Below are 15,516 nucleotides of genomic sequence, written 5' to 3'. Positions count from 1 at the left end.
ATAAGTTGTCAATCATGTCATGCTATTGAACGACAATTTACATTCACCTTAAATCGCCTCAAGATCAAAGCAATAATTTCTGGATTATCATTTTATATCTACGACTATATCCATATTGTATCAATCATGAAAAGTAGACGAAAGTTTAGCAAGTTAGAATAGAACATACCATGTGTTTGCGACAAACTCCTGCTTCTGTTGTCTTTTTATCATTACGAAACAATCCTCCACCAAACGTACGGCCAAACCCTCTGTAAACATATGTGTCTAGCTTCAGTACAACCATTGGCGAACCTAAATGAGAAACTTAAGTGAAAAGTTGTGTAAAATCGTTATAGAAAAGCATCTATCCCTAAATTTCTTTAAAATATTTTGTCAAATAAAATGTGAAAAACATACTCTGTTACTAGGAGTATTATTTTTTTATACATTCGCCCCTGAAATTGGTTATGTTGCTCTATCGTGCATCTTTTGCTACACTCATATTTAATTATTCCAAAGCTATGATTGAGTTGGGGGAATAAAATCTAACCAAATTACCTCCATCATGTGCTTGCTTAATCATTTCTTCATTATGATTGTTGCAATGGAATAAATTAATTCCCAAAACCGTTTAGACTTTGTAACTCAACAAAAGAGTAGTACTCCAAAAACAGTCATCGTTGCCGGCACAATTATATTTAACAACGCAACTTTTCAACACTTCACTTATTGGCGATTCGCCACTAGCCAGCTCATTTCTTTTGATTTAATAATTGCTAATTGTGAAAGTTACGTGGGATTGATAATGACATGTTCACAATAAAGTTTTTTTGAAAAGATTAAAGATACTTTCTCATTTTTGATATGACATTCTTTTACCATAGTTCACATTACACTATTAAAGTGCCAATAATTAATTCTTTAATAAAGAATTAATATTACTAAAGAATCCATAAGTTATGGCAAACATTGAAATTATGCATATGGTGTACATGCACAATTATTAAATGCAAAATTGACAAAGACAATTTTAAAGACAATGGGGCAAAAATTTCAACACCAACAATAGTTGTTTCAACATATATTTGATGGAGTGGGGAATGAGAAAGGAAAATTAGATGGGAAGTCAAAATCACTTGTTTTCAACAATACACCGCCGTCTTCCACTAAAAAGAATGTCCCTTTTGCCTTAGAATAATATTCCATTTCCATCTCATATTATTCTATCTTAATCTAAGAAATATGAATATTGACCACTTTTTTATTAAGTGGTGTTCAAAATTTTCTCATTCTTCCTTCTTTCTTGCACTACTCAATTAGTTGCTCATAATCATTTGAAGTTTGTATTGAATGCAACGTAATCATCATAAGATTATAATGACCAAATAAATAACTACAACTTAGTTTTTAAAGAGTTTCAATATCAAACAATTTCCCACAAATGGAATATTTCCAAGTTACTTGAAACCCACGCACTATTAACAGTGACACATTTGAATTCAACAAGTCCACATTCTCAATCTTGCTTAACTTGGGCTTAGTGCTAGATTATTTTCTACATAGAAGAAGCCCAATACAATTTATAGTAAGAGTGTCACATTTGAAGTGAGCGTGTTAATCGTAATTTGATGGAAAACTCTGAAGTTTGTTCAATTTTGGCCAATCCAACAACTAAGTATCATTAAGATTTAAAATGCATACTCCTATATTTCTTGCCACCCCAAATTGTAGTCATCTACTTATTAAAGGGTGTGTATTGACTCTTTAAGGCATGTTATTCATAATATTGATGGGAATTCCTAAGTTTCGTCAAATTTTTTTACCAATCCAGAGACTTTTGAAAATAGTTGATCATGTTATAACTTTAATATTTACCTTATTTTTCACATTGATTTGAATTTGGAGGATATTGTATGATATAGAAGCCAAAATCCATAATTCTTTTACGTAGACTTGTAATATCACTTACAAAAGTCATACTGAATAATACTCCTGGCTATCATTTATCAGCTAAGAAGGAGGTAAATACATAACTTATACAAAATGTTTCACCTTTATTTCATATTAGTACAAAATGTTTAAAGTTTACATAAATCATACAAAAAGTTTCATTCGTGTTTCAATTTAGTACATTCCGTTATGTTTGTTTGGATGCCAACTCTTTGTCTCTGTGAAGTACAAAATGTTTCATAATTGTTTCACGTTGGTGTAAAAAAGTTTTATCATTGTTTCATATTCGTACAACAAATTCCATCATTGTTTTATAATTTGCGCGTCATATAAGTAAAAAGTTAACGCCGTTTAAACAGATTTGATGAAATGTATATTAAAATGAAAATTTTTGTACGAAACTTCAAACTTTTTTTGTACTAATATAAAATAAATGTGAATCATTTTGTACCACGCATGTATTTATCCCGCTTTCATATCATATAGTACAATTTCTCCCATATTGAAAGAAATGATCAGAAATTAACCAAGTTTTGTGATTTTTTTTCCGATAATTTATCATACATAATACCCCCATTTAAAAGTAGCGCTTTCATTTTGTGATTGTAAATTTGAACTGATATACAAATAGCGATTTCATTTGTGAAGTAGCGCGTTTATACAGTAACAGTAAGCAGTTAGCAACTTAGCATCAGCTCTGTTCCAAAACCCAATCCTGAAATCCTCAATTCTCACCCAATCAATTCAAAACCCGCCACCGATATCAAAATCCGGCGATTCCTCAAGGTAATCACCAACTCTTTTATCAAATTCATTTCACAAACAATGATTTTATCGATCGAGATTCCGCAATTGCAGTGAAATTCGAAGCAGACGATGCTCTCCTTAACCGCTTTCCCTTGCCATCTCCTCCCCCCTCCCCAACACCGATCCCTAACCCTAACCAGATGCAATCCAGAAAACGGCGCCGATCTCAGCCCACCGCCGCAAAAAATCCGGCCGCCGGAATCAGTAGAAATCCGATTCAAACGCGGCTCGAGACGGCGGCGAAGGCAGGAGGAGGACGGCGGCGTTAAAAAAGCGGTTGAAAAGCAGCCCAAGGATTGGGATTCGATGAACTTGAGTGAGAAGGCGATGGAGCTGTACGTCGGCGAAAAAGGTCTGCTGTTTTGGCTCAACAAATTTGCATATGCTTCCATCTTCATCGTGATTGGTGGATGGATTCTCTTCCGATTTGTGGGGCCCGCTTTGGACTTGTACCAGCTCGACGCTCCTCCATTGCCCCCTTCTGCGATGCTGAAGTCGTAATTCATAGGTTTGGTAATGTTACTATTGTTGTATTGATAGTTATTCTGTTTATATCGATGCGAGATATTGTTATGTGTCTATTTGTTTCGTTTGCCGATATTGCTATGTCTTGCCATTAGGAGAATTGCCGAAAAACCGGCTATTTTGATCAATTCCTCGTCAATCGCGCAATTTTAAAAAATGACCGATGTATCGAAATCTTGACAATGCGTCTTCATTTTTTTGATGAATAGTTCGTCTTGAGCAATTTTTCTTGCTTTGTAAGTCTATCATAGGTTAGGTTATGTTATAGTATTGTTGTATATATAGTTGTTCAGTTCTCTATTTACACCGATTGGAGATGCTATTTGTTTCCTCTGCCGAAATACCAGAAAAACCGGCTATTTTGATCAATTTATGGTCAATCACGCAATTTTAAAAATAACTGATTATACTGTAATTATGATACTCCCTCCGTCCCCCATTAGGAGTCATACTTTGACCGGGCACGAATTTTAAGAAATGTAAAGAAAAGTTGGTTGAAAAAGTTAGTGGAATGTGAGACCCATTTTTTTATATTGGTTTTATAATAAAATATGAGTGAATTGAGTTAGTGGAATGTGGGACCTACTTACTATTTATGGTAAAAATGAAGTGTGACTCTTAATTGGGGGACGGACCAAAATGGAAAAGTGTGACTCTTAATCGGGGACGGAGGGAGTATAATTGACTATTTTTAAGAGTTGCGTTATTGATTAGAAGATGAACAAACTTGGTGGGGTTTTTTTTTTTTTTTTTTTTTAATTTGCCTTAATATAAATAGAATTGTATAAACAAACTCTTTATGATGATCATATTCTACATTCAGAAAATGAAATGAATGAATGGTGGAAAGTATAGGGAGAGAAGCAATGGACAGAAAATAATGTTTGGAGAGGAAATGGTGGGGAAACATGCATGTATATAATGAAAGGATGGAGGTGGGATTGTGATTGAAAGGAGAGAAAAAGGTGGTTATTGATAAGCGTAATGTATAGAATAGGTAATGGTCTTTGGCCGTTCTTTGCATAGGGTCTCCTTGAATATCTGCAGTGATCTTGAGGAGGTCTTTTCCTATCCCTTCCGACACACTTGTTTCGATAACAAGGAGAAGAAGAAGAAGAAGAAGCCGAGGAAAGGAGGAGGATCGCGAGGGAAACCGACCGGATCAAGCAAGGGCGGCGTCGTTGAAGCCAGGCTCGTCAGCCTCATGGACGTTTTGGGACTCATCCGCATCAGGGTGCGCCGCGGCATCAACCTGGCTGTCCGCGACACCCTCAGCAGCGACCCCTACTGCGTCGTCTCCTGCTCCAACCAGAAGGTCAAGACTAAGGTCGTCAGGGGCAACTGCAATCCCATCTGGAACGAGGAGCTCACTATCTACATCAAGGATTTCGATTCTCCCATTGTGCTGGTATGTACGTTCGGTGCAGTGTTCTTGCAATTTCTCGAGATAAAAACTCGTAATAGCCAATCCGTATACGCAGTCAGTGTGTGACAAGGACACGTTTAGTGCAATGTTCTTACATTCTCGTGATAAAAAGATTCTTATAATAACCAATCGGTATATCCAGTCAGATAGGGGTGAGTATCGAATCCAAAACCTGAATATCTAAACTGAACCAAATTGAATTTTAATCAGATTTTGGTTTGGTTCGATTTTACTTTTTAGGAATTTTTGGTTTTTGGTTTTTGGGTTTGTTGTATGACTAGGACATGTTTAGATGTTTAGACTTAGTGCAATGTTCTTGCATTCTCGAGATAAAAAGATTCTTATAATAACCAATCTGTATATCCAGTCGGTTAGGGGTGAGCAACAAATCCAAAACCCGAATATCTGAACTGAACCAAATCAAATTTTAATCAGATTTTGGTTTGGTTCGGTTTTATCTTTTAGGAATTCTTGGTTTTTGGTTTTCCGGTTTGGTGTATGACTAGGACATGTTTAGTTGTTTAGACTTAGTGGCTAGTGCGGTGTTCTTGCTTTCTCGAGATGAAAAGATTCTTGTTGTAATAATTAATAAGCAATCCGTGTGTGTGTGTGCGCAGAATGTGTACGACAAGGACACGTTCACGGTGGATGACAGCATGGGGTGCGCGCACATAGACATAGAGCCTCTAATAAAGTGTCTGAGGATGGGGCTGTCGAGCCTCCCCGAGGGGACAAAGGTGGAGAGGGTGCACCCAACGAAGGAGAACTGCCTGGCCGAGGAGAGCACGATTGTGTGGAACAAAGGCGGGAAGATGACACAAGACATGATCCTCAGACTCAACGAGGTCGAATGCGGCAAAGTCCAAATACAGATCGAATGGATCGAGATTCCTGGCTGCAAAGGCCTCCATGCCTAATCCAATATCACTATTTTAGCTCATTACATAATTTCCAGTTTTTTCCTCACATTTTCCACACAATTGCATATGATTAATATATATAATGTCTAATTTACAATTCTGATATTCACAATGTGTAATGTTCTTTGTTTGTTGAATGACTTCTCAAGCTTCGAAAAGACAGATCTTCTATTATAGTAGTTCACCAAATAATAAACAACTTCCACTGTATTTAATTATCCAATCAATAATTTGGCACTTACAAAACGAAAGTTTGCTATCTAAACCCATTAAATTAATCATCAGCCATGTCATAAGAGCATCAACAACATCATCGGGCTCAAGGGAGTAATTGAGCACCATTGCCGCAGCCTGAGCACGTGATAATTGCACCTAATTTGTGGGCTAATTAATAAGTGCGCCACATGACACCGCTCTAATAAATTTCAATTCGAAATGTTCAGGACAAATCCATCCCACATCGGGAATGTTCAGGACAACCCCAATTAGTTTGAGGCGTTTTAGGAGTGACCGAAAAACAAATTCGTACGGGCTTAATCCAAAGCGAACAATATCAAACGTCTGTTGCAGTCGACACGTCGAAACATTACGGGCCCGACTCGAACTTGCCATCAATCATTCCTCATTTGATTGTTTTACACCTCCACACTTGCCATCTTTTCCATATTTTGAATTAAAAACCTTATTTTATTTTGTCAATTTTTTGAAAATTTTATCTCATTTTTTCCGTGTGAAATTTCTCGAATAACTTGAATATGAAACCACTTAAACCAATTCGCCATCATTATGCTTAGTGATTTCATATCAAGGTGATCAACTAATACCACTATATTCCAAAGTAATGCACCGCTGAAATTACGTAAAATAAATTAATTATGTAATTTTCGTTATTTTATTTTAAACTTTAAATTAATGCCTTATCAAGGAGTATTTATTTTTGGTATTGGCAAACCAATTTAATTGCTATTATTATTATTGTTATAAAAGCTAAGAAATTAGAGATATAAGACTCAATTCTTAATGCTTTAAAATTGTGAATAATGCTCAAGATCTTAGTAATTTAAACAATTATTAGACGAAGTAGAATGAATAACACTGCAGCCGAATTCTACTAATAAAGTCATAGTATGAATTGACATAAATTTGTGTCAACACCCTTCCTCAAAATATATTAAAAATGTTAGTAATTTTTTTTCAGCCTATACATAGCTTAATTGGTCAGTCAATTATTTTCGTTTCGATTATTATACTATAGAAATCAGTTAGTAAGTAAGACTTATGTATAGTTTAAGTCTTACAAAATAATAAACTCGATGATCTAGCCAGACTAAGAAAATACACAAACTTGATAGTAGTTTATATAAATACGAAGTTCGATTTGAGGAAGAAACAAACAGAGCAGGCACTCCCACAAATTACAACACACACCATAAATACATAGACAATCGAACAAGAGATAAGATGATACTCGACAGAGTATTTATTAAATTACAAATAGGCGCCACGGAGCAGATGAATGGGCGCTAATTGAGGTGGTGAGTCTCGATATCTTTGGTGACGTGGAGGCAGAACTCCATGAGTGTGTGAGGATCAGCAGTATCATCCTTCACCTTCTCGTACTCGATGGTCCACGTCACCAGGTTGTCTTCTCCTTTCGTGTCCACGTGGACCGTCAGCTTTATCTCCTTGTAATGCTCCATCAGATCCCCTTCTATCACTTTGAACGTCACCGACTTGTTCTCCTCATCTATGGCTTCGATTATCTCCTTCGCCACCCTGTCCTTCCCATCTACACACGCGAACAAACTTTTTTTCAAAACCTTCACTGTAGTGTTCTCACATAGTACTAACAATAAAAAACACATGCGAACACACACACACACACACATATAACACGTGGGGCTTAAGCCTCGGTCAACCTCTTTATATTTTTCTTTATCGATATTATCGAAAATTATCTTCAGTTCTTACTAACTTGACGCTGACTGCTTCTTCCAGTCTCTATTAAATGTCCATATTTTTTCCTGGTGCGGTTTGTAAGAAATTGTTTGACTTTATTAAAGTTAGTGAAATATTAAGTCCAATTACCGTAAATAGTAAAAGTGATAGATTGAGACAATTAATGAGGATCAGACGAAAATAACAAAATGAGACAGATAATAGGGACCGAAAGGAGTAAATGTTGGTAAAATGTAAGAAAATAGGTTCAACGAGAGCCTCTACCGATATTTTTTTCTGCGTACCGTGGAAGTAGTTCCAGACGAGTATGGATCCGACTTTGCCCCATTCGCCTTCATGCAAATCACATGTTTGGATCTTGTCTGGGCAAATGCCTGAGATCTGATGTGGCTTCTCCCTGAACAATTCATGGAACACATCTCCATCAGATTTTATGTTAATCTTATCAACCAACTTCCCTTTAAGCTCAGCCATACTCTCTCTCTTTTTCTAAATATGAAATATCACAATGTAAGTTTTGATGTGATTATGAGCTTGCACACCCCTCTTCATATAGGCCTCTAAATGCTTCTAGAATCACATTTTTCCCATATTTTTAAGTTTTTCATGATGATAATGTGGGACACTGTTTCACTGTCATTTAAATTATTTTAGTTTTTTTTTTTTTTTTTTTTGCATTATTGCCTCTTAAATTTATTAAATTTCTTACATATTTACAGGTCGATGAATATGGAAGAATAATTCAATTATTTGAGAATAAAATAAACGTGTATCAATAATTCATTGGCATTCCATGATACACGTTAATTTAATTATTGCATGGTGCAGGTATGTAAGATCTGAAGATATATAACAATGAATACATTGTCCCACAAGTCACAACTAGACGATAAATATATGAAGATAGATAACAATGAAACATTGTCCCACAACAAGACGATAAATTTCATTGAAAGACATTTCTCCTTTAATTACAAAATTAAAAGTTTGAATTAGCATGATTAATTGATTATAGATAATGAGAAACTATAACTTTAAAAATACTTGATGTATGAAAAAATTAGTCTTTGTTAGAGAGAAAAAAAGAAATAATAACAAATAATTATGGAACTAAACATGAGGTCGCTTAAAGGGAAAAAACACCTTAAATACAGAACACAGACCAAAAAAGAAATACAGTTTGTGAATACCAAGGTTAATTTTACTTCATTATTTGAAATTCGGATTTTAAGATGAACTAAATAATCTAAAATTGACCTAGGTCATTTAAAAATCCGAATTTCCTATAATGAACTAAAAACGAAGTAAAAATAACCTTAATTGCTCTCTTATAACGACCTAATTTAATCCTGTATTGATCACATAACACAAAGGACTACCTCTAAATATTGAAAGTTCTATGTAGAAAATCTTAATTAGAGCATCTCCAAGGGGGAAAGGTATATTGAGAAGGTATATTTCTCATTTACCTCCTCAAAAAGGTTATTATACCTTCTTAAAAAGTAATGGACTCCAAGGAAAGAAGGTAAATTCAAAAAGCAAATAAAATAACTAACTTTATACCTTTTCTATCAAGAAGAGGTAAAGATACCTCCTCAAAATAAAAGAAGGTATAATACCTCCTCAAATACCCTTTCCCTTGGAGCATGAAATTTTATGAAGAAGAGGTAAAAATGGTAGTTATTTCTCTTTACCTCTCCATTTACCCTCTCCCTTGGAGTTGCTCTTAGAGGATGGAATGGATATAGTTTACTCAAAGCTTAGATTTTGTTCAGCTTAGATTTTTTAACTTTACTCATATGCAACGTTATGAATTCAAGTGTCAATAAATTTTCTTGATTTTGTACATGAATGGTTGTCCTATCATGAAGATTTGCTGAGATTTTGTTTGTTTAGTTAATTGAAATATCAATTATGTATATGTTAGTCACATTATCTGAGATCGGCAGATAATGACTATCTTAATTACAGCTAACTATCATTTTTTAATCTTGTTAGTCATATTATCTGAGATTAGCAGATAATGACTATATTAATTAGAGAAGAACTATCTTAATTAATCTGACAGTAATTATTTTAACATTAATGGGATGAAATGATTATTTTATTTATAGGTCAAATTTAAAATAACCATGGGCTTAAGTAAAGGTTAATAACAGTCGTAATCGTAAAGGCTACTGACTATCTTGAAGTTGAAGATAGTCATTAACCAATTTTTAAATTTTTTATTTTTATTAGTACAATTTTATCAAGGGCAAAGTAGTCTATCCATACAAAAACATCAGAAATTTGATCAAACTTTAACGAGTTCCGTACTTCTAAAAAATTAAACAATAAATTGAGATGTTTTAGAAATTTGTCCAAGATTATTTTTTTGAGCAAATGAATAGTGTATATTATAACTACTGATCAAATGAATTGTTAAATCCACTCAGTTTCAAATTTCAAATGAATTATTAGATCTAGGGCTGGGGGAAAATACCGAAATACCGAAATACCGGTCTTATCGTACCGAAAAAATACCGAAAATACCGAATTTTCGGTATACCGTGACTTTCGGCACGGTATGATATCGGTAAGGTAACGGTATGAATTTTCAAATACCGCGGTGTACCGTTGCATACCGAAATTTGGTATATACCGTAAATTAAGGTATATACCGTAAACTAAGGTATATACCACAAAAATATAAACACAATTATATATAAAATATATTTTATATATTTTTAAATTATAAAATCTATTGTGAAATATAAATATAATTATGAATAAATTATATTTAATTTATTTTTAAAATTATAAATAAATTAATATTTTAAATACTCTAATTTTCTATTTTAATTGATGTTGAAAGTCAGGTATACCGCAAAAGTAAGGTATACCGAACTTCGGTACGGTATCGGTATGGAAATTCGTCATACCGAAAATAAGGTATACCGAAGTTCGGTATACCGAAAACTTTGGTAAGATAAAGGTATGACTTTTTCACATACCGTATTTACGGTAAAGTATACGGTATGGTGGTTTTGCTAAGGTATACCTTACCTACCCACCCCTAATTAGATCCACTCAGTTTCAAATTTCAATCCTGATCGAGGCCCATGATGCTGAAGCAAATCGATCTATTATTGTCATTGTTAGACACAGATCAAACTAAATCTTAATGTTAGGAATAGTATTCTAATTTTCTAAAACGATCACTAATACTCCCTCCGCCGCGTCTCATTTCTTGGCGCCACGAGTTTTAAGAAATGTTAAGAAAAGTGAGTGGAAAAAGTTAGTGGAATATAGGTCACACTTGTATATATTGGTTTTAAATGAAATGTGAGTGGAATGAGTTCGTGAAATGTGAGACCCTGTTACTGCCATTTATGATAAAAGTGAACTATGACTTCTATTCGCAAACAGATGTAGTAACTAGTACTCCATCCGTTTTTTAAAAATAACAACTCTTTCCATTTTAGTCCGTTCTTTAAAAATAGCAACTTTTAAACTTTCTATTTTAGAAAATTTTTACGCCCCTATACATCAATTTATTACCACTTATACCACTACAATTTACAACTTACAATGGACCCCATGATCCACTAATATTAATTCCATTACATTTTTCTCTTTCTGTCTCTTACTCTACCAATTTTTCTCTCCCTCTCTCTTACTTTACCAAATTATTCAATAAAAACCGTGTCGTTTCAAACCTCCATATTGTTAAAAAACGGAGGGAGTAATATTCAATTTAACCTCTTTGCTTTATGACCCAAAGTCTCTAATCTATGACTGAAAATGAACCGTTTCACCAATTTAGATGTGATTCATCAACCTCACTTAATAGTATAATTCTTGTTATTTGAAATAAAACAATTCTCGTCGCAAAATGTGGCATTGCTTCCATTATCCGCACTTTCATATTCCCACCTACAAGTAGAATCACAAACGAATAATAATTTAGTCGACCAGACATATTGCTATATGATGTGTCTAGCCAATTAGACATTAATTATCATATGATAATGTGTCCGAACCACCAATATTTTACTCATATTTTCAGGAATTGATTGTAAATCTGGAGCGTTGACTTTGTGAAAAAAAAATCCCTTCTATATCTGCAGTTTAATTTCAGAATGTGAGCTTGTATTTTGTTATATTTTGTAGCAATCATCCAAGCAATGCAAATTTAATTTATGTCCTAATATTGACTCGAGCATGTTATGGTTATAAGGGTAAACTGATTTCTGTCACCCTGTATTATTTTTACTCCTTTCGTCCCCTTTCCGTTTACATAAATTTAATCTTTTGGATGTCCCAAATATATAGGCTTGTTTCGATATAACTAAAGGCTATAATAATTCCTTTAATCTAAAAACTAGTGTTAACACCCGTGCTATGCACGGGTCATAGAATTTTCAATAATGAAGACAATTGGTAAGTAATTTAAAATTTAAAATAAATATAAATACAATATAGAGAAAAATATCAATCTCTGTCCGCGAAGTAAACTATTTAGTAATAGACATAATTTATAAAAAAATGATTTGTAAAATTGAGTGAAAAAGTAAGACAAAGTAGAATGAAGAGATAACGATGTTTATATTTAAGAATGTAGAATATAATTCCGTTGATTAAAATGTATATAAGGAAATGTGCAACTAAAATGAATTTTGAGGGCTAATCTTACACAATTACAATATAATAAAATCAGAGTTACAAAATAGTAGTTAACAATTTAACTAAATAAATAGATCATAAGTTTCCACAACAAAATCACAAAAATAGAAAAATAGAAAGTACAATAGTAACAACAACAACCATGAGTTTATAAATTTTGAAAAACTTCTTTGTAAACAACATTAATAGTAGAATCTCCACTCCTATCAATATCATCTTTACAAACTAATATCTTCAAACCATCACGACTTGTGACTCTTGATACAGCAACATACAGTTGTCCATGACTGAAGACGGGCTTTTTCAGAAACAATCCAACATGTGAAAGCGATTGACCTTGACTTTTGTTAATAGTCATTGCATAAGACACAGTTAATGGAAATTGTCGTCGTTGGAATTTGAATGGCAACGATGGATCAGATGGTATTAAAGTCATTCGAGGAATCAACACCTTAGGCCAGCCCAACTATAAAACAATGTAGTGTCCCAAAAATGTGAAAATCATGGTTAAAGGACTTTTAAATTATCTCATGTAAATGATATGAATGATATATCACAAAATAGACTTAGATAATTTTTAATGTAAATAAATATATAGTATACAATATATAAATATAATAAAAGTAAACACAAACATACCCAAATAATAATATGATTTGTAAAAAGTGAAATTGTGTTATAAATATTAAGATCTTAGAAAAAGAACGTAGATATTAAATCCATACTTACATTGAACTAATAATTAAATAAATAAAATAATCTATATAATCTACATAATATATGTAATATATAAATATATTTATACATATATACACCAAAAACGGCTGAATCATAAATAATAAAGGAATGAAACTTGAAAACCTATTTAAACCTATTCATTAGTGGGCCGTCTAACTTGGCCAATAAATACTGTATTATTGAATTTGGTCTATTTAAATTTAAATTGTATTGTAAATTGAACCTTTGATGAGCAACAGTTTTGAAATAATAAAAAATTATTTAAATTGTATTGTAAATTGAACCTTTGATGAGCAACAATTTTGAGATAATAAAAGATTATATTAATTGACCACGTAACAAAATAGTTCCCGCCAAAACAGCCATCAATGGCAATCTTGTGAATTTTAATACAACTCTCACTTTATATTAGTATAGATTTAACTAAATAAATAAATCAAAAGTGTCCACAACAAAATCACAAAAATAGAAAAATAGAAAGTACAATAGTAACAACAACAACCATGAGTTTATAAATTTTGAAAAACTTCTTTGTAAACAACATTAATAGTAGAATCTCCACTCCTATCAATATCATCTTTACAAACTAATATCTTCAAACCATCACGACTTGTGACTCTTGATACAGCAACATACAGTTGTCCATGACTGAAGACGGGCTTTTTCAGAAACAATCCAACATATGAAAGCGATTAACCTTGACTTTTGTTAATAGTCATTGCATAAGACACAGTTAATGGAAATTGTCGTCGTTGGAATTTGAATGGCAACGATGGATCAGATGGTATTAAAGTCATTCGAGGAATCAACACCTTAGGCCAGCCCAACTATAAAACAATGTAGTGTCCCAAAAATGTGAAAATCATGGTTAAAGGACCTTTAAATTATCTCATATAAATGATATGAATGATATATCACAAAATAGACTTAGATAATTTTTAATGTAAATAAATATATAGCATACAATATATAAATATAATAAAAGTAAACACAAACATACCCAAATAATAATATGATTTGTAAAAAGCGAAATTGTGTTATAAATATTAAGAGCTTAGAAAAAGAACATAGATATTAAATTCATACTTACATTGAACTAATAATTAAATAAATAAAATAATCTATATAATCTACAGAATATATGTAATATATAAATATATTTATACATATATATATACACCAAAAACGGCTGAATCATAAATAATAAAGGAATGAAACTTGAAAACCTATTTAAACCTATTCATTAGTGGGCCATCTAACTTGGCCAATAAATACTATATTATTGAATTTGGTCTATTTAAATTTAAATTGTATTGTAAATTGAACCTTTGATGAGCAACAGTTTTGAAATAATAAAAATTTATTTAAATATATCGTAAATTGAATCTTTGATGAGCAACAATTTTGTGATAATAAAAAATTATATTAATTGACCACGTAACAAAATAGTTCCCGCGAAAACAGCCATCAATGGCAATCTTGTGAATTTTAATACAACTCTCACTTTATATTAGTATAGATAAGAGATGTATATTTCTCACAACTCTTGTTCCTTGAGTTGGCAATTGTTTCTTTAAATTTGATAGAAAAAAATAACTATTCAAAATAATTAACTACCAACCATACATAGATACCATCATCATGTTAATATAAACATTGTTGGGTGTTGGGTGCTTGAGCTTATCATTCATTAATTGCATCTTCATCATCTCCACCTTGTGTTATGTTTCACTCATATTTATGATCAACATATCTTAATATCTAGCCAAACATTCATACTAATATTTAACAATTTTCGAGCTTCAAGAAAGAATCTTTCCTCCTCAAAACCATCGCTTATGGGTTTGGTAAGAACCTTCCAATTTCAAGAAAGTTGAGATTTCAATACCTTATTTTTAATTAAGATCACTCCTCCTAGAGAACATCAGCCCTCTTCTTCAAAAAGGTGAAGGCAAAAAATTTTTTGACTACTAATATTTTATTGATTAATTGTGGTTTTTTTTCTCATATCTTAACACTTGGAGAAATTGGAAGCATTGAAATCAATAAAAACATCTACTAGACTTCTAGGAATAATCAATCCCTATATTATTCAATGTTTCTACTACAAACATTGCAAATTCGCCCCAAGACTTTCTTAAATTATCATCCACGACCCCAACTTTTTAAAATTAACCATGGCATTTTTTCATTTGTTAATTGAATGATTCGAAATGTAATCAGTAGTTAATAATGAGGTGCAACAAAAAAATAAGCAGAAGGCAAATAATAATAAAATACTAAAAAAGGCTGAGTAGATGAAGAAAAGTAATTTAATTTCAGCAATTAATATAGCAGCATTAATGTTCAACAGAAGATGCAGAAAAAAAATTAATAATAATAAAAAAACTGCAAAAGGAAGAAACAATGGCATTAACATCATGTAGCTAGGCTTCTAGCCTTGTTTCTTCCTCCCCCTTTTTTCATCACACCTCATTTAACAATCACTGAGAAAGCTAAAAAAGGGGGGCTTGCTATATTCAATTCTAATTCAGAAGAAAAAAA

At 32.5% G+C, this 15,516-nt stretch overlaps 3 protein-coding genes across 3 annotated transcripts; 2 read left to right on the top strand and 1 right to left on the bottom strand.

Moving 5' to 3' along the window:
* Window positions 1–2,560: 2,560 nt before the first annotated feature.
* Window positions 2,561–3,320, top strand: LOC125210077 (uncharacterized). The gene is made up of 2 exons (XM_048109655.2): window positions 2,561–2,718; window positions 2,791–3,320. The coding sequence occupies exon 2, from the start codon at window positions 2,809–2,811 to the stop codon at window positions 3,238–3,240; it is 432 nt and encodes a 143-aa protein (XP_047965612.2). The 5' UTR covers window positions 2,561–2,718; window positions 2,791–2,808; the 3' UTR covers window positions 3,241–3,320.
* A 215-nt stretch (window positions 3,321–3,535) lies between these two features.
* Window positions 3,536–5,715, top strand: LOC125210804 (protein C2-DOMAIN ABA-RELATED 7-like). The gene is made up of 2 exons (XM_048110397.2): window positions 3,536–4,672; window positions 5,308–5,715. The coding sequence occupies exons 1-2, from the start codon at window positions 4,265–4,267 to the stop codon at window positions 5,605–5,607; spliced, it is 708 nt and encodes a 235-aa protein (XP_047966354.1). The 5' UTR covers window positions 3,536–4,264; the 3' UTR covers window positions 5,608–5,715.
* A 1,231-nt stretch (window positions 5,716–6,946) lies between these two features.
* On the bottom strand, window positions 6,947–8,101 carry LOC125212527 (kirola-like). Its single transcript, XM_048112727.2, has 2 exons — window positions 7,854–8,101; window positions 6,947–7,399 (listed from the first exon to the last, which is right to left on the bottom strand). The coding sequence occupies exons 1-2, from the start codon at window positions 8,041–8,043 to the stop codon at window positions 7,134–7,136; spliced, it is 456 nt and encodes a 151-aa protein (XP_047968684.1). The 5' UTR covers window positions 8,044–8,101; the 3' UTR covers window positions 6,947–7,133.
* Between the last annotated feature and the right edge of the window lie 7,415 nt (window positions 8,102–15,516).

This window comes from Salvia hispanica, chromosome 3, assembly GCF_029641045.1.
Source record: "Salvia hispanica isolate PSC_SH4W2 chromosome 3, Shi_PSC_v1, whole genome shotgun sequence".
Taxonomy (NCBI): Eukaryota; Viridiplantae; Streptophyta; class Magnoliopsida; order Lamiales; family Lamiaceae; genus Salvia; species Salvia hispanica.
Note: the sequence above shows the minus strand (reverse complement) of the source record. Positions and strands in the feature narration are given on the sequence as shown.

Bases quoted from the DNA above. Each gene is read 5' to 3' on its own strand.
- LOC125210077 (XM_048109655.2), top strand. From the start codon at position 2,809: ATGCTCTCCTTAACCGCTTTCCCTTGCCATCTCCTCCCCCCTCCCCAA.
- LOC125210804 (XM_048110397.2), top strand. From the start codon at position 4,265: ATGGTCTTTGGCCGTTCTTTGCATAGGGTCTCCTTGAATATCTGCAGT. The intron at 4,673-5,307 runs GTATGTACGTTC...GTGTGTGCGCAG, and splicing joins TCGATTCTCCCATTGTGCTG to AATGTGTACGACAAGGACAC.
- LOC125212527 (XM_048112727.2), bottom strand. From the start codon at position 8,043: ATGGCTGAGCTTAAAGGGAAGTTGGTTGATAAGATTAACATAAAATCT. The intron at 7,400-7,853 runs GTACGCAGAAAA...TCGCGTGTGTAG, and splicing joins CGTCTGGAACTACTTCCACG to ATGGGAAGGACAGGGTGGCG.